This window comes from Podarcis vaucheri (genome assembly GCF_965113315.1).
Source record: "Podarcis vaucheri genome assembly, chromosome: 1".
Taxonomy (NCBI): domain Eukaryota; kingdom Metazoa; phylum Chordata; class Lepidosauria; order Squamata; family Lacertidae; genus Podarcis; species Podarcis vaucheri.
The window spans coordinates 34242536-34268358 of record NC_138759.1 but is presented as its reverse complement, the minus strand read 5'-3'; the positions used below and the strand labels follow the sequence as shown (position 1 = coordinate 34268358).

Genomic DNA, 25823 nt, shown 5'->3' with positions numbered 1-25823 from the left:
AGTCCTGTTTCTTTGCTGGATCTTATGAGGTCTTTTTGGCAGGTGTGGAGGAGACAGCACTATTCCTCTAAGCTGTACAGTTAAAATAAAGCGACAGAGGAGGGAGCCAGCCTCCAGTTTTTCAGGCAACTGGCCCAAAAGAAAAATAAATAAAAATGGTGCAGGCCAACTTTTTTTCTTGCCAGTTTGGCAACCTTAGATGTATGTATCATACTTCTTGGTTGCAAAACACTCTTATTAGCATGTATTGCAACCTTTCTCTTTTGTTTTTAGATAAAATTGAATAACTAATGCTATGGCACTAAAAGCCAAGAAACACTATTTTCTACTGTGAACTATAAGAAATGTGTGCAATTCTCCAAATTAATGCCGGCATTTTAATGACAGCTGCAAAAATTTACATACTAGTTGCGCAAACTTTGCTTATGAAAAAGCACACAAAAGAGAGCGCCTCCAACAGAATATTTCAATTTAGATCAATTTATCATTTTAATGCCCAGGTAACACTATGAATTTCTAATTATTTTAGACCAATTATTACAATTGGTGGGTACAGTTTTTCAATATTTAAAACTTGGCATACCAGCCTACTGTTGTGTTACTTAAAAGTAATTACAGGATTGCTTAAAATCCTAAGCACACTTGTCAGGTGGCCTTACTTCAGAGCAAACATGGTTAGGATTGTGCTTTTTAAAAGAAAAAAGAAATTAGCTGTAAGATATTTACAATTCAAAATTAATGAGTCTTCTCCCACCAGTACTATTAAAAGCTTATTGCAGCCATTGACCAAAGTGGAAGTGGGGGGGGGGGAGTCAGAATGATATGGCAAATTTGCATTCAAATTCAAGGGACTTCAGAAATCTGTTTCTCATTTAATCTTCCAGCCAGAAACATTATTTTCATATGTAAACAACTGTTGCATAATCAGAACTTTTCTGAAATATAGATTTTATATGTGTATAAAAGACACACCTACAAATGTTAAGAATATCATTCAATAAAATGGCATGTTTCTAACGTAAATTATTGATTACCTTCTAACAGTCTCTCTTATAAGGAAAGATTTTAAAGAAAATTTAATCTGGTGTCCAAATATAACATTACTTTAAACATGAGGTCATCTAAACATCTGTCTCCAATATATCCACAGGGATTTAAATCAAAAGTCTGCTAAACATGTACAATCATTTAAAAAATAAATAACAGAACAAATTTAGTCTTGATTGTGATTATCATGCATTTTAAGAGGAAACATTTATTCTAATAAGAAAAGTCTGAATTTAAAGTTTATTGACATTAAAGTAACATAATTTCATACCAAGAATATGACATTGATTTATATTTACTCTAATTTTGGGTAATATCCCCTGTTCAGTACTTGAGAAACAAGACTAGTGCTCTGACAAATATTTGAAGGCCTGCACTAATGTAATATAACAGAGGTACTGAGGAAGCAACAATATTTATTTATTTATCTATTTCTAAAGGAACATAATCAGTCAAGGCAAAACACTTCAACAGCTACAAACAATGTGTGGCATCTGTCCCTTTGCGTTCCCCAGCTCCATACCATGTGGATTCCATACCATACCAGTGCAATTACACTTAACTCACCTGCTTGAATCAATAGGACATATCATTCAAGAACACATAATGCTTGAACAATACTACCACCCAAAGCATCCCCACGCCTCATCCTTCCCCTCCTCCCTCACACACCTCCCTACCAGTCAATGACATGGACAGGGCACTTACAGAAAGGAAAGGACCTTTCTTTTTTTCTTTCTTGGCTACCACACAATAAACAGTATCCGGGCACTGAATGTAACACATCCATAAAACACAGCATAAAAATAGTCAAAATCTGGACAGCGATATACACACTAACCAACAGCGGAGCCAATATATCAGAAAAGCCCTGTGTAAACAGAAAAGTTCTACGCAGCCACAGTACCCATGGTGCTTTCTTAATTGTAATCACGATGTCAATAGTTCCGATCTTACATAGAAGAGTTACTATTGAGCAATGGTTGAGTGACAGTTTGAATATCATTTCTGCCTCACTAAGCAGTCTTTGACCAGGGATCAGAAAATTGCGGGCCTCCAGATATTGTTGGATTACATCAGCCACTGCAACTTTGCCCATCTTCATTCTGTCTATGATGATGATGATGATGATGATGATGATGATGATGATTTAGTTTTTAAACCCCGCACATATGGCTGGGTTTCCCCAGCCACTCTGGGCGCCTTCCAACAAAAGAGTAAAAATACATTAAAACATCAATCATTAAAAACTCCCCTAAACAAGGCTGCCTTCAGGTGTCTTCTAAACGTCATATGGTTGTTTATTTCTTTAACATCTGATGGGAGGGCGTTCCCACAGGGCGGGCACCACTACCGAGAAGGCCCTCTGCCTGGTTCCCTGTAACTTAACTTCTCGCAGTGAGGGAACCGCTAGAAGGCCCTCGGCGCTGAATCTCCGTGTCCAGGCTGAACAATGGGGGTGGAGACGCTTCTTCAGGTATACTGGGCCGAGGCCATTTAGAGCTTTAAAGGTCAGCACCAACACTTTGAATTGTGGTTGGGAACCATAGTAACCATGTCCTACCATACCGAACCAGTGTGGTGTGGGGATCTGATTGTTGGACTAGGAACAGGAAGAGTCGGGTTGAAATCTCCTCTTGAGTCTTGAGCCAGGAAATTTGATAACTGTGGGTTAGTCCCTGTTTCTCAATCCAACTAACCAACTCAACTCAATGGGTCATTGGGAGATAACAATGGGGAGAGGGGAGAATCTTTAGCTCCTTGGAGAAAAAGCATGATATAAATGTTATAATACATGGTTGTTATAAGGAGTGTCTAAAGAAGAGAGCCACCACCCACAAACTCATAACATTGCACTTTGTAAAGTGGCCTTTTTTGCACTGTAACTGCTAATAGCATCTATTGCTAAAGTAACAGCAATATTGTGCTTTTATTTTAAGGAACAGCTTGGGATGGCAAATGTGGAAACTCTTGTCACATGAGTCATTCTTCAGCAGTCAGCTTCACCCAAGTGTTTCTATGGCTGCATCCAGATGGGTGTTGATCGTGAGATTGGTGGTTCTCGTGCATGCAAGCTTTTTACACTGTCCACATGCCATGATTGGCAGCAAAATGCCAGCCCATATTCCCCCCCTTAATATTCATTTTGAAGGGTTGAGCCATTAAATTGGGGCAGAGGAAGAGGAACCTGCTACCAACAATGACTCATTTGCAAATTAATCCCCCACCTGGTAACACCCTCAATTTCTTCCACTGAAGTAATACTTGGAAATTGGATTTAACCTGTTGCTTCCAAATCCTCGATAAGAGCTGAAAACAGGGTTGACGTGGGAGGTCTGTGATTAGAAATCACAACTTTCCCCTCCCCTTTTTTACTTTAATAGCAGCTACCAAGGGGTGGTGGTGGGATATGACAGATCTTGCTTATACAAGAGGCTAAATTGCCATTATGTATCTGTGTGTTTTGTGTCAAATTTGGTTGAACATCCTGCTGTCTGTTGTGCTACAATGAAAACAAATGCCAGGTTTTCACCACAATACTAACTTTTACTTCCTTCAGTATCCTCTGGAGAGCAAGACCTGTTTGTCATTCTGCCCTTAACACGTGTGCATGGTGAACTATTTGCCCAAATGTGTCACAAACACAAAAGCTATATACAGCTATAAAGCTTCCTGAAGCAATTTGATTCCCATCTAATACTGGGTTGAAGTTTATGCCTACAAAGCACACTCTCTTATATAAGCAAATTTTAGTGTAAAACAGCTTCAGAATACTGGTCTAATATTGCACTCTTCATAACTGAACTTTCGGAAATTATATTTTAGCACGCTGGATTTCTTTTCCTTCTTTAAAAAAAAAATATGGAACCTGATCCAGACTGCAAAGTATGGAGAGAAAGGGAGGGTTAAGTTTTTCCTTCTTGTGCCTGTCTGGAGACAAAAAATGTCAAAAGATCCCAGCTCGGCTGCTCTCCCACAGCACTTTTAAGGGCAAATAGTAGCAGAGTGATTTTCAGCTGCCATCTGGCATTGGAAAGAAATGGTTGATCCCTACCTCCCAACTTGTTATGCTCTCAACTGGGTCAGGCGGGGTTTGCTTCTGCATTTCCATGAAAAACCAAGGAGCCAACATTAAATGTGCTTTTTAAGATACCTTAATGTAACATGTAGTTTGGCCCTTTAAAAAGTGCAAATAGTATGCAAAGCAGGAAATGAACTTGCCAAATAAGTTTGGAAATGATTGAAAATGTGTGTGTGTGTGTGTGTGTGTGTGTGCGCGCGCGCACACACACACACACACACACAGAATACTCTCACCAATAGCACACTAAATTTTCTATCTAAAATTTCACTATCCATTCAGGTGTTGCAGAACAATGCTTATACAAATGCATTTCCTGGGCACATTTGACTGAATATGGGTAAGTTATCTGAAGGGCTACCTGCTTCTACATGAATTTGCTAGCGTGTTAAGATCTTCTGAGTCTCTGGGCTGTGGACACTGAACCTCTTCACCCATGGAGGGAGATCAATTTAGGGAACAGGGTTGGAATACCAGGCAGTGGAGGGCTCCTTCAAAGATGAAAGAAGCTGGGGGGGGGAGGGACGACTCCTCCTACAAATGTGAAAAGATGTTGGCAGTGAAGCTGGCAGGACTGTTTTCCCACTGAGGGTGCGGGTGAGGAAAAGAAATGTCAAACTAAAATCCCACCCCCACCCCCAGGAAATGATGCTAGCAGCAACATTTACAGCTCCTCCTTGGCTGCAAAGGGACACCACTTGCGATATTTTCTGCCGGGAATCATGAGCGTTGCAGTTGAAGGCACACAGCAAAGGTAAAAGGTATAGGAACTGGCAGATGGAATTGGGACTCTCTTATCCCTGCATCACTGCTTAAACAGAACCAAAGGTTCAATCCATTTTCAAGATATACATCAAGCTGCTCCCCCACTTCTTCTCATCTGTCAAGAACTTATGGCATAACTTTCTAGATGACAATTATTCACACCTCAGCTTTGGCAACATAAAAATTGTGAAAATCTTATGCAGAATGTATTGCTGTTGTCAGTGACATTTTTATTTTATTTTATTTTATTTTAAATTGTCAATTTTAATTTTGTGTTTTATCAAAGTGGCTATTTTTAATTACTGTAAGTGAGCTGCCTTGGAGAACTATACAGTGGTACCTCAGGTTACAAACACTTTGGGTTACAAACTTTGCTAACCTAGAAGTAGTACCTCAGGTTAAGTACTTTACCTCAGGATGAGAACAGAAATCACGTGATGGTGGCAGCAGGAGGCCCCATTAGCTAAAGTGGTACCTCAGGTTAAGAATGGTTTCAGGTTAAGAACGGACCTCCGGAACGAATTAAGTTTGTAACCTGAGGTACCACTGTATTGACTGAATGGGGGTAGGTAGAACTGTAGTTGGCTTTTCTAAAGAAAATAAACATAGCTTCTTCTCAGTAAATATGGTATTTCGTGTTCTCTACTAAATGCTTTCCCCATCCATGCTACATAAATCTGATACTCACCTGTAAAGACAGCACGTTTAGACATGTTTTGTTCTTTTATCAGTTTTTAAAATATATTAAAGCAGCATTATACTGCCATCCAGTGGCCAATTTAGCACATATATGACAAAGCAACCTTCTTACTGGGTTTGGGGGGGTTGACGAGGGGTGCAGCAGATGTGAGCAGGCACAACCAATTCCCTTAAGCAGCTAACAGTGCTACTCTATGCAATGCTACTCTATGGAAGTCAGTCCTATTGATTTTGGCTTGGAACAGCGGATAGATACAAGATTGCAGTCTACTATTAAAAAAGAAATTTCTGTATTGCTAATAGAGCTAAACTGATTATTGACCATGGTCTCTGCTAAATAATATATCTATCTATCTATCTATCTGTCTGTCTGTCTGTCTGTCTTTCTGTCTACCTATCCAGGCATCTAAAGACTTATTCATGCAGACTGGCACAGATGTATTTGATCGGTTTAGTTAATAGTTAATCAGTGCTCAAAATATATTTCTGCCTACCTGGTGCCATAATATTTCACACAAAACATGGCAAATTGTATAGTTTCTAATGTTTCCATAGAGTTAACATTTATCACCAAGAATGAAATTCAACATTGTGCAAGTGCTCTTCTCATCCTTCCTACTCACTCAGAGATCGAATACTGCAATGCGATGAAGTAAATTGGATAAATTGCATAATGACAGTCAAAATGAGCCACAGCTGACATTAGCAAGGGAAGGCAATTCCACCCAATATCTCCCCCTGTGAGCATTTTCACTGTCATCCACCCACATGTCTGTGTGAAGAACTGAATCGCAGGATCATTTCTAACCACCTAACCTGGGCATTGTAGCTGTTCAGTTCCTGGAATAGCCATGGGGCTGGTGCTTTGAGGAGAACTTGCTTCTTTGCCCAGCTTAGTACTGCTGAGGCATCGCTGGACTTCCCGGTTCTTAGTTTCCAGCCCCTATATAGTCTTTCTCTCAGTTATTTGCACTCATGAACACATTGCAGTACAGTGGTACCTCAGGTTACATACACTTCAGGTTACAGACTCCGCAGGTTACAGACTCCGCTAACCCAGAAACAGCACCTCAGGTTAAGAACTTTGCTTCAGGATGAGAACAGAAATCGTGCAATGGCAGCAGAAGGCACCATTGTCTAAAGTGGTACCTCAGGTTAAGAACAGTTTCAGGTTAAGAACGGATCACCGGAACGAATTCTTAACCTGAAGTACCACTGTAAATACATTAGTAGCCAGAGAGAATCCAGAGAGGCTGTTGGGCCCCTAGTGGACAGGAGTAAAAACAACTGCTGAAGGAGGATAAAGAGATTGCAGAGAAAGTGAATGAATGATTTGCATTCACCTTCACAATGGAGGATATAGCACAGATCTCAGGGCCTGAACCAACTTTTGCAGGAAGTGAGTCAGAGGAACTGAGGCAGAAAGTGGTGGTGAAATCTAGGCCAAATAGACAAATTATAAAACTGACAAATTGTCAAGTAAAGAAGGCATTCACCAGAGTCTTCTTTTAAAAAACCTCAAGTGTGAAATAGTTATAGACATCACCCCAGAATTGGCCCTACTAAACTTCTTCCAAGACAACAATGCCCATTTACACCACAAAGAACTCATAACCCACCTGCTCTCAGCAGCCAGAAACACCATAACCAGACACTGGAGAGACCTGTCAGGAGTAAGCATGGACCAATGGTACCAAATGGTATGGGAAACAGCCCTACTAGAAAAATTAACTAATAAACTGAAACTGACACGGGGACAAACAGAAGAAGACGCCTTCACCCCGGTATGGCTCCCCTTTATCACATACACAGCCCAACAGGACAGTGACAATAATCCACCAACAGCATACAAATCAATATGGCTAACCTGATCCAAAACACCCACCCACCCCACTCACACACGAAAACAAAGATCACCACAGCCAATCACAAGCAAACAATCACACCCTAGGCCAACCCCAACCTCTCTCACCACCAAAGGAACACAAGTGAACAACACAAGCAATGCTGACACCAAACTCTACATACATTAAACATAATAGAAACACCGCCACCCGACCCCACCCCCATCCATCTTCCCTCTCTCCACCCCCCTTTCTTTTTTCTTTTTTTTTTCTTCTTCTTCTCCCCCTAATGCCTCAACAAATGAAACGGATTTGTATAAATGTTACATGAAAAAAAATAATACGAGGCACTACACTTCTGTAAAACAAGAAAATCTTTAATAAAATATTTTTTAAAAAGTGTGAAATAGTTTACCTTCTAACAAAAATATGTAACTTGCTCCTCAGATCAGGCTCCATACCAAAGAACCAGAAAGTGGGCAACGTAACAACTTTTTAAAAGGGGGGGGGGAGGATCCAGGAAGATCCTGGAAATTACAGGCTGGTTAGCTTAAAATCTGTCTGAGGAAAACTGGTGGAAAGTATTGCTAAAGATAAAGAAAACAAACAGAATCGGCATGGCTTATGCAAGTGCAAGTCGTGTCTCACAGCCCTATTAGAGTTCCACATTTATATCTTCATACTGCAGATGAAGATGTTGATATAAACAAATTCTGTACAGGCAACTTGAACGCATTCAAAGAATGTGTGGCAGTGCATGCGCAGGCTGTTTTCAGACCGGGAAGAGCCTATAACGGGGTGTAAACATGATGACCTGGAACGCAACCCCTGCACAAAACGGATTCCCTGTACTTCACTCAGTCACAGTTATGGCTTTTTGTTTTCCTTTGATTTATTTGTATACCCTATTGATTTGTTTTGCTGCTGTATTCTCAAAAATCAATAAACAAATATTTTAAAAGAGTTCTTTGAGAGTGTCAACAAACATATAGAGGTGGGTCCGGCTGGCATAGAATACTAGGACTTGCAAAAAGCCTTCAAACATAGACGTCACCAAAGACTCCCAGGTACACTTAGCAGTCACAAAATAAGAAGCCACCAGTGACAGCCGATAACTTAGATGTCTGTGGAAGAGGACTGGACAAATTTGTGAAGAATAAGGCAATCAATGGCTACCAGCCATAACAGCTATGCTGGACCTCCACAGTTGGAGTCAGTATACTTCTGAATACTAGTTGCTGGAAACTACAAGAGGGGAGAGTGTTCTTGTGGTTCAGGTCTTGCTTGTAACTGGCTGGCCACCACGAGAACAAGATGCTGAACTAGATGACCCATTGGCCTGATCTTATGTTCTTATTTATAGAAAGAGAAATGCTACAAGATAAGCATCATATTGCTTCCTAGTTTTGTGGTCAATAATAACTGCCCCAAAAGACTCCAATTTGCTGCCTGCTGTGCTATTTGGCAATCTGTCTGTTCCTGAATGTCCTCTCTCTGTGAATGAGCAGAAGGGCCTCCTTTGTCTTCATTCTAATTAATTAAAAACAAGCAAACAAACACATCATTGTGCTCCCAAAAAGGGTAAAATGGATAGACAAAGAGTAAATCCTAGCCCTTGGATTCCAGTTTCATTTAGGTTTTAACTTAAAACCTCAAAGAGTTCACACTGAACTGAGTGCATGTTGGGTATGATACATATATGCAGCACACACATACACCAAAAACTATGATGGTGTGCAAAACAAGGAAACTCAAAGCATCTCTGAAGATCAGAAAATAGATTGTAGCATTGGCCCACTAGAACTAAGCTCAGAAGAGCAGTAAAATAGGGCAGGCCAACCAGAGTTCACAATACAAATAAAAGGCCTCGAATTATACAGAACTGTTAGTTGGGCTGAATGTTTTCAAGCAATTAAAACACTGTTTCTGGCTGTCAGATCTTTGCAGCTTGTTTGAGTCTTGCTGGTATCCAAAGGGTCGTCTGTTCAACCTCAGGTCTTTTACACAAGGCCCAAGCCTAACCTAATCAGCCTGCAAAAGAAAAGAGTTCTCTGCATGCAAATCTTCATTTACGTTGTAATGTGCTTCTGAATCTCGTTGAACTGCCTGAATACACCTTCTGATGCAAATGGGAATGTTTATCTGCATCCAAGCCCACTTCGTGTTCATGACCCCAGATATATTAATACATGTATTAACTTTGTCCACTTAACCATGTTTACTCAGAACAAGCCCTATTTAATATTAATGGAATTTTCTTAGGTTTAAGTATCCTCAGAATGGTAGTCTTTGCGCTGACACCAGAGGTGTGTGTTTTTAGGGTTCACCTTATATTGGTGATTATAAGTTGTTTTTAAAATTGTGTTTTAATTGTCACTCAGCCTGGGACCTTAGGATGGTGGGTGGGTAATAAATTAACAATAATAGCAGCAACACCTAAAGGTAAAGGTAAAGGGACCCCTGACCGTTAGGTCCAGTTGTGGACGACTCTGGGGTTGCAGCACTCATCTCGCTTTACTGGCCAAGGGAGCCAGCATACAGCTTCCGTATAGCATGACTAAGCCGCTTCTGGCGAACCAGATCAGCGCACGGAAATGCCGTTGACTTTTCCACCAGAGCAGTACCTATTTATCTACTTGCACTTTGACGTGCTGTCAAACCCCCGTTGCTCAGTCCCTGCCCCTGCCAACCTAGCAGCAACACCTACTAGAGCTTTATTGTAACAATCATGACTTGCAGGCCTACAATGTAATTTACACAACTGGGGGCAAATGCCTGGGATTATTATTATTTAATATGTGAATAAAACAACAACTGGCTACCCACATCTTTTAGGAACCATAAATTCACAACTTGACCACCCAAAAAATCCTAACAACCAATTCAGATAAATACAGCCCCTGTAATTTATCAATTAACAGAGATGCCATTTGATCCAAACAAGAAAAAAAATGTGGATATAGAGACCTGACTTCAACCCAGAGGATCAAACCAATGCTACGACAAATGCCTCTCTTCTGAATGTGAATTCCCCAATGCCCTGAAACTACATGGCTTTGATTCACATGAGAGCAGCTAAGGAAGGTGGAGGAAGTCCACAAATGTCTTGCCAAACACAAGGTGGTTGTTTTAAAAGGAAATTCAGAAGCAATACAGAACACAAGTGAGGAGGAGGAGAAGACTTTTTTCTAAACAGCAAGCAATATATACACACCAAGCATTCATTTCTATCTGCCACTTGGAAGCCCTCAAGAAGCAGCGAAGTTACTCCCCTGGTAGCCTCAGTTCGCACAGCTCTGCGGCCAGTCAGTCCCTGCACTAGCTTCTCAAAACTTCTGCCATCCAATTTTATAGATTGCCACCTCGACCCACAACAATTTCCACCATCAAAGTAGGTTTCCAGCACTATCCTCCCAGACTAAGGCAGCTGTGTGAGGGGTTTCACCTCTTCCCAACTGAGACTGGTCTCACACCATCAAAAACTTAACGAGGGCGAGGAAGGGGGAAGGAACAGAGGCAGGAAGGGTAACCATGTCAGATCACTAACTCCTTGATATACATGTTGTCTTCTGGATGGATTTCCCATACAACACGTTTGACCTTAAGGGTTTCACGTCTCAATTTCTCCAGTCACTGTCAGAAACAACTTAGTGCATCCTTTTAGAGAAGAATCTAGGAAGTGCCGCTTAATGCTTTAGAAACCATCTGCCTGGTCCTGTTATCGCAGACATGTTCAACCGGTCTACTGCTATTGGAAGCTAGATCCGTGGGTGCTCCTGGTAGATCGCGGTCGATCAAGGGATTTAAATAACGGTGGAATGAATCCAGTTACAGAAAGGTAGCCGTGTTGGTCTGCCATAGTTAAAATAAAAAAATTCCTTCCTGTAGCACCTTAAAGACCAACTAAGTTAGTTCTTGGTATAAGCTTTCGTGTGCATGCACACTTCTTCAGATACCATGAATGTTTGTCACATTTGCCCCCCAAAAGTTCAACAACTCTGCTCTGCCCCCCCCCCCCAAGCTCAACAACAACTCTGGTCAGTCCTCCCCCCCAAAAAAGGTCAACAACTCTGATCAATCTTCCCTAAAAAACTGTGGCTCCTCCTCCCTCTAATGTCACTGCCAGCTTTTTATACTGGGAGTAGATCGCAGTCCTAGGGAGTTGGACGTGCCTGCCATATCGCATCGTACACACACCAACACACGTTTTATCTATTTCACTCCAGAAGCAAACAGCCCTTCCTGGTACATCAGCTCCCCCTTCCTTTCAAGCCCGAAGAGGAGCCCATTCAGGAAGGAATCGCAAGCGGAGGCGGCGCCCAGAACCCGGGACTTCCCTTTACGCAACGTGAGGAGGGCGGAGAAGCCCGGCCAGAGGAGCCTATGGGGCTTGGAGGAGGCGGACCTAACTCGGCGCACGCGAATGCAAAGCGAAGAGCTGGGACGGGGAGGGAAAGGGGGCGGATTCCGGCACCCGGGCAAACTTTGCAGCGGTTGAAAAAGCAACAGGCCGCCGCGCGGGAGCCGAAACCTCGCCAAGAGGCTTCAGTAACGGAGGAGGGCAAGAGCGCGCCCGCGCGCAAAGGGTTCGTTCCCGGAGTCGCCGCCGACTTACCCGCAGATCCTCCGGCCAGGATCTGGTGGGCCGCTTCGCGCCCAAAGCTCCTGGCTTTCCCCGTCATGGTCACCAGCGCGCGTGGAAGTGGGTGGGAAACCGCGTGGAGCCCCGCCGGTGTGGCGCTGCAGGAGGAGGAGGAGGAGCGGCCCCGCGACTGTCTTGGGGGCGCGTCCGAGGTTGCGCCGCGGGGAGGTCGGAACACCTCCTTTTGGGTGGCGGCGGGAGGGGAGGCAAGGCGTCTTCCCCTGGGCTCGGAAATAGCGACGGGGCGGGAAAAGGAGAGGGAGGGGAGCAAGGAGCAGGCGGGTCGGAGCCTTGGCAAGAAGCGCCCGCTTTCTCACTCTCTCTCCTCCCACCCCCACGAAGTTGGCCGGGGGCGCTCGGCGCTGTAACCTTTAGACCACACGACTGGGACCCGAGCCAGAGCCAGCCCAGGGGCCGGAGCCTCTGCTGCGCAAGGAGGAGACAAATGTGGCAGACCCGGTTCGGTGAATGCCGGGCTTATCCCTTCTAGAATGTCTAAAAGGACTCCGGTTTCGTTTAGGAAGTTGGGGCGCGAGGATAGAAAACGATCCCCTATAAGTTCCCTTCTCGCTTCGGCTAACAAGAAAATACCGCCGGGTGTCTACTGCGCTCACAGTGCCGGTATAACATATAAGCTAAACAAGCTATAATTTAAGAGCCCCACTCTCTTGCCCCCCCCAAAAAAGGAAAAAAACCTGGTTGTACATTTCCAAAATATAAGATAAAAAACAAATAAAATAAAACCTGCATACAGCAACTGTGTTTTGTGTTGTGTAGGCTCGTATGCTGTAAGTAATGCATATTTGGTTATGTGCAAATGGCTTTAGATACCTAATAGGTCTATATATTACCATATAGCATATATTCAACACAAAAAACAGTGACCGTTTGTTGTTGACAAAGGACAGCTGGACATATACCTTCTGTAGCTTAGGGCCCCATCAAACCTAAATCTGGCCCTGCACGCTCAACTTGTTATTGAGAAATTGGGACTCCCCGTTTGTCAGCTGTCTTCTCTCCTCATACCCCACCCCAAGAAAGAGTTTATACAGTCAACTCTTTGGGAGATGCTACAAAACAGAAAACACGCCCGCACCTCACCAGTACGCGCTCCTATTCCTGCTTCAGACCAGCTGGGCTAAGATAACTTTGCTGCCTGATATGGAGTAAGAAATTGCACCCTGACACTTGTCAAATGACAGAGTACCCATGGCTGGTTCAGTTGTTTTGGGAGAGGAGGGAGAAAATGGCACAAATGCCTGTCCCTTTTTCCAGCAGTAAAAAAAGCACAATAATAATAATTTTCTGCCCTTTCATGAACAATGAAAATCAGCTACCCAAAGTTGTTGCCTCGCACTCCCTGACGGTAGGATCAGCTCTGCTAGTTGGCCCCATTAGGAATTGCTTCCAGACTGCTTTCATAACAAGGAGGTGAGGTCAAACTTTGATAAATAATCAGCAGCAGAGTGAGAATGCAAAGGTCTTATGCATGCATGAGGACACTTGCAAATCTGGCAACATTATCATTAACTGCTTTGAGGGTTGGTTGGTTGGTTTTTACAATCAAGCAATGTATACATTTTAATAAATAAATCTGACTGTCTGTGGGCATAGCCAGTGTGACATGGAGACAGTCAGCCCTTTAGTACACTTGGAGACTATGGATGAATCACTATATCTTATCTTAAACTACCTCACAGCGTTGTAAGGATAAAATGTTCCCCAGCCCCAAATGATGTATGCAGTCTAAGCAACCTGGAAATGGATTAAAATGGAATAAACAAAAGGATGTATACAATTTTACAACATGCAGAGGTTAACATAGGCTGAGAGAGGAGCTGAGGGAAGTCTGGGGGGGATAATGAAGATTATTTGTTTTGATAATTTGTTATGTTGAAATTGTTAATAAAAAAACTTTTTAAAAAATGGAAGAAACAAAAGTCAATGTAGTATGGATATTTTATATTTACATAGAAATTTCTATGTAACATATATAACAGTTACATATATAAATCCAGTTTAAAGAAACAATTATGAATATAAACAGCAGTTTAAAATAACAGCAGCAGATACATAAAATCGATTTGAATCCAAAACAGGTATCAACTGGGATGAATGATGCTAGAGACATCTTAACCACAAAGTTGGCATAAAGGGGGGGAATAGCTTAAAGCTCTAGCCATCTGGGCCCATAAAGATTCAGCAGAAGTGGCTGTCAAAGAAAAACCACTCAGGAGATTAAACTTTTCAGTAACTGTGTCACCTGAACACAAAAAAATTACTGTAACTGAAAAACATCAGTTAAATAGTTGCACATACAGTCCATGACAGCTTATGTAATAGTCAATTTGTGCTCTGAAGGGAGCTGGCTTCAGGCACCAGGCCCTGCATTAGAAAGCTGTCTGGAAACAAATGCTGGCAACATCAACCTTGCCATGACCAGAGGTGGAAAGACATTTGCAGCAGCACAACCTGGCACTTTCTTCTGCTCCAGCTTCAACAAACCCTGTTTATCCCGTATTGGTCTCTAAACCCACCACAGGAGCTGTAACCTTCGAATAGTTTGACTTGCCACCCAAAGGTGCACTCCTCCATTGTCTCCCGAGGTAGATGCATGCCATCAAAAAAGTCTTTAAGATACCTCAACATGTACCGTATTTTTTGCTCTATAAGACGCACCAGACAACAAGAGGCACCTAGTTTTTGGAGGAGGAAAATAAGAAAAAAAATATTCTGAATCCCAGAAGCCAGAACAGCAAGAGGGATCGCTTCGCAGTGAGAGCAACGATCCCTCTTGCTGTTCTGGCTTCTGTGATAGCTGTGCAGCCTGCATTCGCTCCATAAGACGCACACACATCCCCCCTTACTTTTTAGGAGGGAAAAAGTGAGTCTTATAGAGCAAAAAATACGGTATATTCCATTACCTTTTTTCATGCATTCCTTTTGAGGAGAAGGGGACCCTATTTTAGCAACTACACCAGATCCCCCAACCACTTTAATTTGGCCTTAGCCAATTTGTACAATATAACAAGACAGTATACAGCGTGGTGTTAGGGGAGGGGAAGTATCTCAAGTGGGGAAATGTCATGCTCCTTCTGGGGTTGAATATCTCTCCCTCATTGCAGGTAGGATAGGAACCACTGTAATACAGTGCCTCTGATACCCATTCCACAGTCAATCCAGGAAGATAACATGGTCAGTTGTATCAAAAGCCATTGAGATATCAAGTAAGAAGTTTGCACTCCCCATGTCATCCACCAGGACAATCTAGACAGACTCAGGGCAGCATTTAAGTTTTACTCAGTGTAAACCCATTGAAATTCATGAACATGACTAAGTTAGGCCCTTGAACTTCAGTGGGTCTAGTTCAGTGAGTAAAATGCCACCCTGTTATTAGACTTAAAGCCCACCCTCAACAAAATGGTTCCAGGATAGGTTACAATAATTGTTGACAATCGTCTCCTTGGGCATTCTGTAGGACTTTCAAGTTTCCCATACTTCAACAACAACAAAAATTCAAAGGGAAACTTCAAAGTGAAGTTGCTGAGTTGGAATTTATGTGCCTATTTGAGTCTTATCAGATTTGGGCTCAATAGTAACTGGGAGTGACTAGCTCTGCAGGGGGAAAAAATCCTATTTTTAGTAATAAACTCTTGCTTTGCCAACTACTAAACAGCTGGGAGCAAAACTTAGTTTAATACATTTATGGTTTACTTAATTAATTTATTTGTACTCTACCTTCTGAAAAGAAAACCCTCCCAAAATGACTAACAAAAGTCAGTTAAATGTGTATTTCAATCTATTTACTAAAACTGCAGCAACTAAAACACTGAAAGCCAACATAAAACTGTCAATCCATTCCAGCATATTGCCCATTCTTCTGAGAAATATACCAAATCAATTATATTCCCTTTCCCCTCCAAGCCATTTTAAGTGCCTTGGCATAATATTCAATTTCCAATTTAAAGCACCCGCTTCCTTATCATTACAGTGGTACCTCAGGTTAAGAACTTAATTCGTTCCAGAGGTCCGTTCTTAACCCGAAACTGTTCTTAACCTGAAGCACCACTTTAGCTAATGAGGCCTCCCGCTGCTGCCGCGCCGCTACTGCACAATTTCTGTTCTCATCCTGAAGCAAAGTTCATTACCCGAGGTACTATTTCTGGGTTAGCGGAGTCTGTAACCTGAAGCGTCTGTAACCCGAGGTACCACTGCATTTCATGCGGTTCATGATTTGAATCTCATGACAAAAAGCCCAAATCCTGCCTTGCACATGGTGCTGAACAAAACCATTCGCCGCAGGCTGAAAGCCTCCAGAATATGAATTTCTGCACTCCTCTTGCCCTAGTGTGTTTTATTAAACAAATAAGCTGACTTGTTTCTCTATCGGAAGCTAAAGCTGCTCCACACACCCCAAGTTTCCACCAAATCAGTCCCAAAACCTCCGCTTTCCTGAAATATTTCAAGGCGTCCCACCCACTCACAGCAACCAAGGCCCCACCATTGTTAGCCTTTCTGCTCGTTGGTTCACCCTGTGAGCTTTTATTGTGCAGGGCTGAGCATAGAGATAGGAACTGTAGAGTAATGAGTCCGCTGCTGGGACACGGAGCTTCCCAGTTTCTTTCCCTGGCTCCTGTCGGGTGGAAGTGTAAGCTGCCCATAGAAAACAATGGAGAAACTCAAGTTTAAGCTACAAAAGGGAGCAACAAAGAAAGGGGCTTTTGCTCTTTTTAACTGAGGAAATGGGGAGGAAAAAATACTGTGGAAAACGTGATTTTTTTCTTAGATAAAGAAGTGTGTTTAAAGTTGTTGGTTTTTTAACCTAGCATGCCAGTTCAGTTTCCTTCTCCTTTATTCTCCATGGCAACAGAGGAGCAGTCACCCTGGGAGATTGACGCAGCTAAAAGGTAAAGGTAAAGGTACCCCTGCCCAAACGGGCCAGTCTTGACAGACTCTGGGGTTTGTGCGCCCATCTCACATCTATTGGCCGGGGGCCAGCGCTGTCCGAAGACACTTCCGGGTCACGTGGCCAGCGTGACAACGCTGCTCTGGCGAGCCAGAGCCGCACACGGAACGCCGTTTACCTTCCCGCTGGTAAGCGGTACCTATTTATCTACTTGCCCCCGGGGGTGCTTTCGAACTGCTAGGTGGGCAGGCGCTGGGACCGAGCAGCGGGAGCGCACCCCGCCGCGGGGATTCGAACCGCCGACCTTTCGATCGGCAAGCCCTAGGCGCTGAGGCTTTAGCCCACAGCGCCACCCGATTGACGCAGCTAGCACATTCCTAAAATCCTTGCACTGAGCGCACACCCACATCCACAAGTGGACAGGCTGCTAATGTGGCCTAGCGGCTACACTGTTCAGCATGTGGAGCTCAGCCTAACACAGCTCACAGGGTTGTTGTTAGGATAAAACTGGGAAGGGGAGAAATGCTCTTGAAAGGAAACTTCACAGGGCAGGATTTAGGTTTGATGAGGCCCCAGCTACTGAAGGTAATGGGGCCTTTTCTATGTCCAGCTGTCCTTTGTCAACAACAAATGGTCGCTGTTTTTTGTGTTGAATATATGCTATGTGGTAATTTATGGACCTAATAGGTATCTAGAGCCATTTGCACATGCAGAATGTAGGCACCCTTTACCGTGGTACCTTGGGTTAAGTACTTAATTTGTTCCGGAGGTCCGTTCTTAACCTGAAACTGTTCTTAACCTGAAGCACCACTTTAGCTAATGGGGTCTCCTGCTGCCCCCACGCTGCCACTCAATTTCTATTCTCATCCTGAAGCAAAGTTCTTAACCCGAGGTACTATTTCTGGGTTAGCGGAGTCTGTAACCTGAAGCGTCCGTAACCTGAAGCGTATGTAACCCGAAGTACCACTGTATATAGAAATGAGCAAACCAGGGATATTTTAGAGAGCGGGCTAGCAAGCAGGGCCCATTACTTACATCATAGGAGCCTACACAACACAAAACACTGTTGCTGTATATAGGTTTTACTTTATTTGTTGTTGTTTTCCTTATATTTTGGAAATGTACATCCAGTGGTTTTCCCCCTTAAATTTTTTTGGGGGGCCGCAAGAGAGTGGGGCCCTAAACTATAGCTTGTTTAACTTATACGTAAATCCCCAACGAATAAAGACCCGCATTAGAACACAGCAAAAGGTGCACTGGTTTGCTCGTCGCGGGGACAGAGAAAGAGCTGCCCTGCGACCACAGCGACGCGCAATCCCGAGAGTCCTCCGCCCCCTCCCTTTCCACTTCCGCCCTGAGGGCGCCGCTTTCTAAAGGCTTCCGGAAGTGGGCGGGTCGCGCGAGTCTATGATCCTGAGGGCTCGGCGCTGAGCGGTAGCAGCAGCTGGAGGGAGCGGCGCCTGCACGCCGAAGGAGTGTCTTCTGAACCTCGCGCGTGTTTGGCAAGCTCTGGGCGGTACCGGCTGGAGCAAAAAAAAATAAAATGAAAGGTAACGGCAGCCTTTCCCCGAGGCTGGATCCTTGGTGTTCTGTTACTTCGAGCAGTTATAGGATTGCTTATTTGGCACTTGTTTGGAAAGCCCCGCAGCTTGAATTGGCTGATGCTGTTTGCAAGAGCCTCCTAGGATGGGTGCACGGGAGGAGGAGAAAGAAGGGGGAGTGCAGGGTGTTGTCTCCTGTGCTGCCCCTAATAATAAAAATACATGCAATAGTAAAGTGGAATCTGCAGTCTCCGCTTGCCTTGCATGGCGTTTATCCTATTAAAAGTTGATCCCCGTTAGTCTTACCCCCTCACTGAGAAATACAGTACGCTGATAGTAACCTGAGTTTCTTTTAGACTCTGAAGTCTGGCGTAAGTTTTCAAGGGTGCTCAGCTTAAATATCACTTTGGCTGCGCAGTCAAAGTGGTTTAAAAGGAAAGTAGGGACATTCTCTCCATCTCTACACGCATTTCAAAGTCTGATTCTTCGTGGAGCAGTAACTGTCAGGACTGACTGGGACATTACCATTTTACCCACAGAAGAAAACTTAATGCAACTCCCAATCTAGCTTGACTACAGACTTCTAAATTCACAGTTTGAGAACTGGAGTTCCATAGGTCTGCCAGCGCATAAAATCGTGCTTTCTTCCTCTTACCCACCTCACACTCTGCTTAGTGTGATACCACCTGGCATCTCATTTTACAAAAAGTGTCAGCATCCGAATTACCTCCTCCCACTTCAGTGCTTGTGGGAATAGATCATGAATTTGGTGGAGTAGTGTGATTCTGCTGTTCTGGTTTGCTTGGTAAGAAAGTAATAAGATCCCTGCTGGGTCAGAACAAAGCTCTATCAAGTCCAGTATGGTGTTTTCACATTAGCCAACCAGATACCTATGAGAATCCCACAAAATAGCTCTTTCCTGCATGTGATCCACAGCAAGTAATATTCAGAAGTGTTCTGTCTCTAAAGTAGTAGCATATAGCCATTATGACTAGTGGTCACTGATAACTTTATTCTTCATGAGGTCTTTATTGGCCACCACAGGCATTTGAAAGTCTTATAGATTGAAAAACTCAACTGTTACTTGTTGACACCCGTCTGTCTCAGGAGACAATGGAAGAGTGTTCCTTCAGGGTTGAAAAACAGGGCCTCCTGTGGCTGCAAAGATTGATACGAAAGAGACATGTTTTGTTGCAGTTGGGGCAGATGAAGGCATCCAGCTGTGTTGCTAGAGGTGCATCATGGCGTTTCTTCTCTCTGCACTTCTCCCAGTGCTAATTTATCCTCTGGTCACTGCTATGGATACCATGGCTACTATGGATATGGATACTGTGGTTGCTGCAAGGATTCCCATAAGGCAAGGTGAATGTTGCCAGCCTTCATATCACATTTGCAGACAGCTTTGTCATCTGCAGTCAGTTTTGACAGTATCCTGTGGGATGTTGGGAGCAAGGAAGTGGGGTCAGGCAGCACGTAATTCCTGGGCACAGATAGTTGTCAAGAGTTCAGATGGCACACTGGTTATGTGGTTATTCAAAGCCAGCTGGGAGGCCATTTGAAACGCTTCCATAACAAATAGAGAGGCTATAGTGTGCAAGAACGTCCACATTCTGCAGCAAAAACTATGTTTTTATTGCTCTTGTACTGGTGTACATGCTGGATTGTTACGTTCTCTGGAATTGTGATATATTCTGCTAAATTTGATTGTTTTTCTTTTTATTCTGGCATGCATGTCAGACTGGATGTGGATCTGAGAGACTTCCAGATGGTAGGAGTTACTTTGATCAGATTATTAGAAGGGCTCAAAGAGGCCCTCTTAGAGGAAAACAGCTTAGAGGACTGGGAAGGTGTGGGGGCTGAAAGATAAACCAGAGTCCTTTTGTTAAAGAAAATAATAATAAAATAGAAAAATAGAAACAAATGTATCTTGTTAAGTTGCCATCTAGTCTGATCAGTTTTAACTTCTTGAGGGAGATGCTGTCTTGTCTTATACATTGCTGGAATGATGAAATAGTTGCTCTAGTTCCAAAGTATCACTAGTAGATCAATGTATTTCAGAGATCTTTCTTGAAGTAGATCACTACAATAGTGTATTTTCTGTCTTTCCTTCTCCTACTTTCTCCCCATTCAATAGTGTGGGATGATGCCATCACTGTGTTGTGCATTTCTCCTTGCCATCTTGAAAACAGGTGTCTGGGTTGAGCTGGTGTTTGAAAATCAGGTTCTGAACTTGTACTTGTATCTAATTGCATTCTGTTATCTTGGTGTTCGAAAGAAATATTACATTACAGGCAAGACTACGAAATAGAAAGTTTTTTTTAAAAGTTTATTTTATTCTTTTACAATCTAAAAAGGCTTTTAAACTGAAGTTCTCAAAGGGATTTGCACAAGAAACTCAGAATAATTAACAAGCACATTTTAATATAATTTTTGCAAAGAATGGCAAGAATGGTTCTCAAAGTCAGGCGGGCATCTATTAAAATCTGAATTAGGTGCTACAGACAACATATTATCTATGACATCCTCCTTCAATCATTTTTTGCATGCATGTCTAACCAGGAAAGAAACTACTCTTCTTCCACTTCCAATTTGTGCTCAGTACTGTATTTTGAAAGTGCAAGAAGTCAAAAGCTTGTTTTTCACAGGCCTTCAACTTCCATGTTGTTCCTCACTTCCACATCTTTAACTATTCTGTGAATATAAATGATTCCTTCTCTTTCATTTTATGGACTTCAGTTAGACATGTATGAACAGGAAATTTGCAGGATTCTTAATTTTGTTTTTAGTTAATTGGGGGTGGGTGAATGTTCTCTCTCTTGCATCATTCTTTGATTCAAAACAAGGAGAGGTTGGGAATCCAAGTGAATTTAATTTGAACAGAAAGAAAGTTGGATTCCTCATCATAGTCATCCACCCATCAGTAATTGGGTAAGGAGCAGAATTCTTATGAGTATCAAATCACCAGATAATGGTTTGTTTCCCCTCCCATCTGGATTAAAATATTGGCAGTGGTAGCTGTCAAATACAAGAAGAAAGGGAGCAGTGAGTTCTTGCAAAGGTCTGACACTAGTTGCTCGAAACTATTATTTTCGTTTTCCCCATAACCAGGGAAATTTGGCTAACTGTTCTGGTTTAAAATTTCTGTGGCCTTATGGGAAGGGAGAAATAAAATGGGAATAAATTCCAATATTGTTACTTTTTGGACTTGATAGTACTTTTGTACTAGCCACTCTTGATAGATGCTGTGGAAACTTATAGCACAGTATATTATAAATTATAATAGCATTCTAAAGAAACACAAACACTTTTTGCTGCACTTCATGCATCTGAAACATTTTTTAATATGAATTTGAATAGATGGCTTTGAAACTCACCAAATAAACATTGTTGTGGCTGACCTGGACATTTGAATTTATTCATTTTTTAAGAGGCAAAATCCCAAATGTGCTTTTAAACATCAAATAAAAGAAAAAATATTGGGGCGGGGGGAGGCAGGGGTTCCATGTTCGATTACAAGTTGGGTAGCTTTTTTCAGCTTGAGGGCCACTCTCAGAGTGAGCATAGCCAATATTTGCACAAGTGCCCCCCCCCCAGTACATACAGCACACAAGCAGACCACACATCCACATTCGCTGCACATAGCACACACAAACAAACGCACTCACCAGACATGTATGTGTGGAAACACATCAAAAATAAAAGTTTATTATTTAAAAAATGAGATAGTGCTGTAGTACCTGTAGCCACTAGATGGAGCTATGCGCCAACAGTGTGTATCTAATCACCTTTTCTTAGGTCTAGAATCACATACTTGAGGCACATTCCTTTGAAATCTGGGAGGCTAACAGGTTGAGGATGAAGACATAGGAATATTGTTGGAACAAGTGGGGATATCTGGGCCAAATATTTCAAAATTGTATGTTGTACAGTACAGTGGTACCTCGGTTTACGAACTTAATCCGTTCCAGAAGTCCATTCTTAAACTGAGGTGATTCCGTTCTTAGACCGAGGTGAAGTTCACAGACCAAGACACTATTTCCGGTTTTGCGGAGTTTGTAAACCAAATCGTTTTTAAACCTAACTGTTCTTTAACTGAGGTACCACTGTATTGTGAATTGAATGAAGAGCACTTCCCTTATTCCTGGTCTGCATCCTAGGACCTCTGAGCAAGTTGAAATAAACTCGACACACCATCATATATTTCCAGGGAAAATACAATAAAAGATAACACAAGATCAAATTCTGATAACCATGGTGATAATGTGCAAAGTCCTGAAACGAGAACCAGATTTTCACCTGGCATGTGAATGCCAGTAGTGAGGGTACCCATAAAAAGGGGAAATAGTGGGAATTTCAAGCATTGCCAAGCAATATGCATAGACTCCAAGAGATGTTTTGAGAGCTGGCATAAATTGACAAAACATGTGGTTTTATCGTTATTCAGTGGTGTGGTTGGCTGTTGTGGAAGGAAGTGTTGTAATCAGGGCTTTTTTTTCCAGCTGGAACTCAAGTTCTGGCACCTCTCAGGTGGGCACCATTGCCATTCTAAGAGAACATGCTCATGCTAAGTTCTGACACCTCTTTTTCTAGAAAAATAGCACTGGCCGTATTTGATGGGCCTTTGGCCTGATCTAGCCGGCTTTGTTTAGGTTCTTGCATACATGGAAAGGCAATTCTGCTTGTACAAGGCCTCACTGCCAAATTCTTCTGAATTATTGGCCCACTAACCACCCTCTCCATCCCATGCTAGTCTGTGAGGGGGGGGGGTCTGTTCATCTCAGAAGTAGCTTTTCAAGTGACAGAGAGTTCTAGTGCATGGATAGGCAAACTAAGCCCCGGGGGCCGGATGCGGCCCAATCGCCTTCTTAATCCGGCCCGTGGATGATCCGGAAATCAGCATATTTTTACATGAGTAGAATGTGTCCTTTTATTTAAAATGCATCTCTGGGTTATTTGTGGGGCCTGCCTGGTCTTTTTACATGAGTAGAATGTGTGCTTTTATTTTAAATGCACCTCTGGGTTATTTGTGGGGCATAGGAATTCATTCATTTCCCACCCACCCCCAAAATATAGTCCGGCCCCCCACAAGATATGAGGGACAGTGGACCAGCCCCCTGCTGAAAAGGTTTGCAGACCCCTGTTCTAGTGGGGTGAAGAGGCAGAAAGCATAAGAAGGATTCCGGTTGCTCTTTTCTGGATCCAGTCCAGCAGCTTCAGCAATCACTTGGAGGCTATGTGTATTAACTGAGAAGTGCATGAAATTCCCCGTCTACACTTCCAATTTGCGACGTTCTCCAGGCCTTCATATGAAAGTGTACAACTGGTGACATTTACTTATGTTTGCAATGCTGTTTTTAGAAATCATATTAATTATATTTAACCATTGAACCGGCAGGGTTGGAATTTGCTGCTTCACATATGGGACATCTTTTTTATATCAAGTGCTATATTACAAAGACAGTGCCAAAATAATACTGCTTTAGTGAGGAGGAATTTCTTATTAGCAGTGAAGCTTCAAAAACCTGCAACTATGTCATAAAGGGAATGTCTTTGAGCTGAGACTCCAGTAATTCATGTCTGTCACACACAGTCTAGGTGACCTAGATTTGACTAGCGCTATTGTAGTGTAATTATGCTCCTGAGCTATATCTGATACCCCAGAAGAAAGGTGTAAAGTTTATTTTCAAAGGTTATGGATTTGGTTGAGTCATGTCATTGTGCAGCATACAGAACAGGAATCTGCAGAAGTCTGCACTGATATTTATGCAAGTATAAACGAACACATTCAAGCTTCAAGGAACAGTGTTAAATGCAAGGCAGGGAAAGGTAATGTTTTGACATTTGTCAAAGTGATTGAACAAAGCAACTTAGAATTCTGTTGAAATAGTACCTTTTTCCTTGTTCGGGTTGTCTTTGATGGATGAAATAAATTTGAGCTTCTCACTTGGACATTATTGGCTTGCAGAGATTAGCCATATGGATTTTCTTTTTCATCTGAACTCTGCAGTACAGTATTGCACAACGAATAGGGGGGTTTTAAGAGTACTTAAAGCGAACTGTTGTTCATGAAAATGAGGCAGGAGGAACCTGTGGCCCTCGGCATATTGGACTGCACCTTCCATCATCCTGAGTGCTGGCCATGTTGGAGAACCATAGGTTCCTCATACCTGCTCTGGTAGGTATCAAGGCTTAGAATGGACTCCAAAAATACTCCCACTATTCCACCACTATCTAAGGCAGTCTCTTCCACTAATAAGCAGATCACATTATAAGGAAGTTTTTCTTAAGGTTTAGTTGAAATCATCGAATTGCAGAGTTGGAAGGGACCACGAGGGTCATTTAGCCCAACCCCCTGCAATACAGGAATCTTTCACCCAACCTGTGGCTTGAACCCACAACCCTGAGATTAAGAGCCTTATGCTCTACCAACTGAGCTATCCCAGGTCATGCCCTTTTTATTACATGTACTTATAAAGCCTGCAGGGGGCAAGAACTATTGGAGAGAGCCTCCCTTTTCTCACATAAGAAGACATCTTCTATAGTGATGTCACGTGTATTTTAATACTTTGTTCAAAGCCGCCCAGGGTGGCTGGGGAGACCCAGCCAGATGGGTGGGGTATAAATAATAATAATATGTTGTTGTTGTTGTTGTTATCTAGGAATCCTGCACATGTGTGCTGCTTTTTTCACATGCTATTTTTAATCACGTGCAAACTTAATTTATAGATTAGTTTTTCAAACTGTCTTGCAACCCTGGGTACAGTACAATGCTTAATATTTAGTTCATCCAAATGCATTTGGCGTTTATGAGTTCTTTTTATGTATTGGAGAAAACAGGTGCTCATGTCAATAAGTAAAGCCGCCCAGGCAGCTCCTCCGGGCATTGCTGGGGTACAATATTGGCTGAGTTGCCTGGGACTGATAGGAATTGGGAGCCTGACAACACCCAGAGCCCCAAGTTCTCCAACCCTGCTTTATTCACCAACATCTATGGAAATAGGTACTAAAACTACCTATTACTAGTTAATGAGGAATGGAATCTGCTATTATAACTTCAGCATGTGCCCTTTGAGAGACCCTTTAGGAAAGAAATGGAGTGCACTGCAGAGTTATGAGTTGTAGCAAGAGTAAGAGTTACTTTTTCGTGGAATGGATATAGAAGAATAACAAAGGTTATCCCACCCACCCACCCCCCAAGATTTGAATTATTAGCACTGAAAATAGATTATAGTGTCTTTTTTAAAAAAAAATTAAATAGTAACAGTTGGAGCTAGCCTATTGTCTGAATAAGATCCAA

The 25823-nt window shown here is 42.6% G+C and overlaps 2 protein-coding genes across 5 annotated transcripts in view; one reads left to right on the top strand and one right to left on the bottom strand.

Moving 5' to 3' along the window:
• Positions 1 to 12612, bottom strand: part of SLC25A21 (solute carrier family 25 member 21) — a 291585-nt gene extending 278973 nt beyond the window's left edge. For all 3 annotated transcript variants that reach the window (XM_082213854.1, XM_082213855.1, XM_082213856.1), the window contains exon 1: positions 12053 to 12612. In XM_082213854.1, the coding sequence (XP_082069980.1) occupies positions 12053 to 12119 (67 nt within the window). In that variant the 5' untranslated portion in view covers positions 12120 to 12612. The remainder of the gene's footprint in view (positions 1 to 12052) is intronic.
• A 4825-nt stretch (positions 12613 to 17437) lies between these two features.
• The window catches only part of MIPOL1 (mirror-image polydactyly 1), a 194403-nt gene continuing 186017 nt past the window's right edge, over positions 17438 to 25823 (top strand). The window contains exon 1 of one of the 2 annotated variants that reach the window (XM_082213642.1): positions 17438 to 17570. In XM_082213642.1, the coding sequence (XP_082069768.1) occupies positions 17508 to 17570 (63 nt within the window). In that variant the 5' untranslated portion in view covers positions 17438 to 17507. Of the gene's footprint in view, positions 17571 to 18392; positions 18536 to 25823 lie in introns of those variants that run through there. The other variant, XM_082213643.1, reaches the window with a different exon arrangement.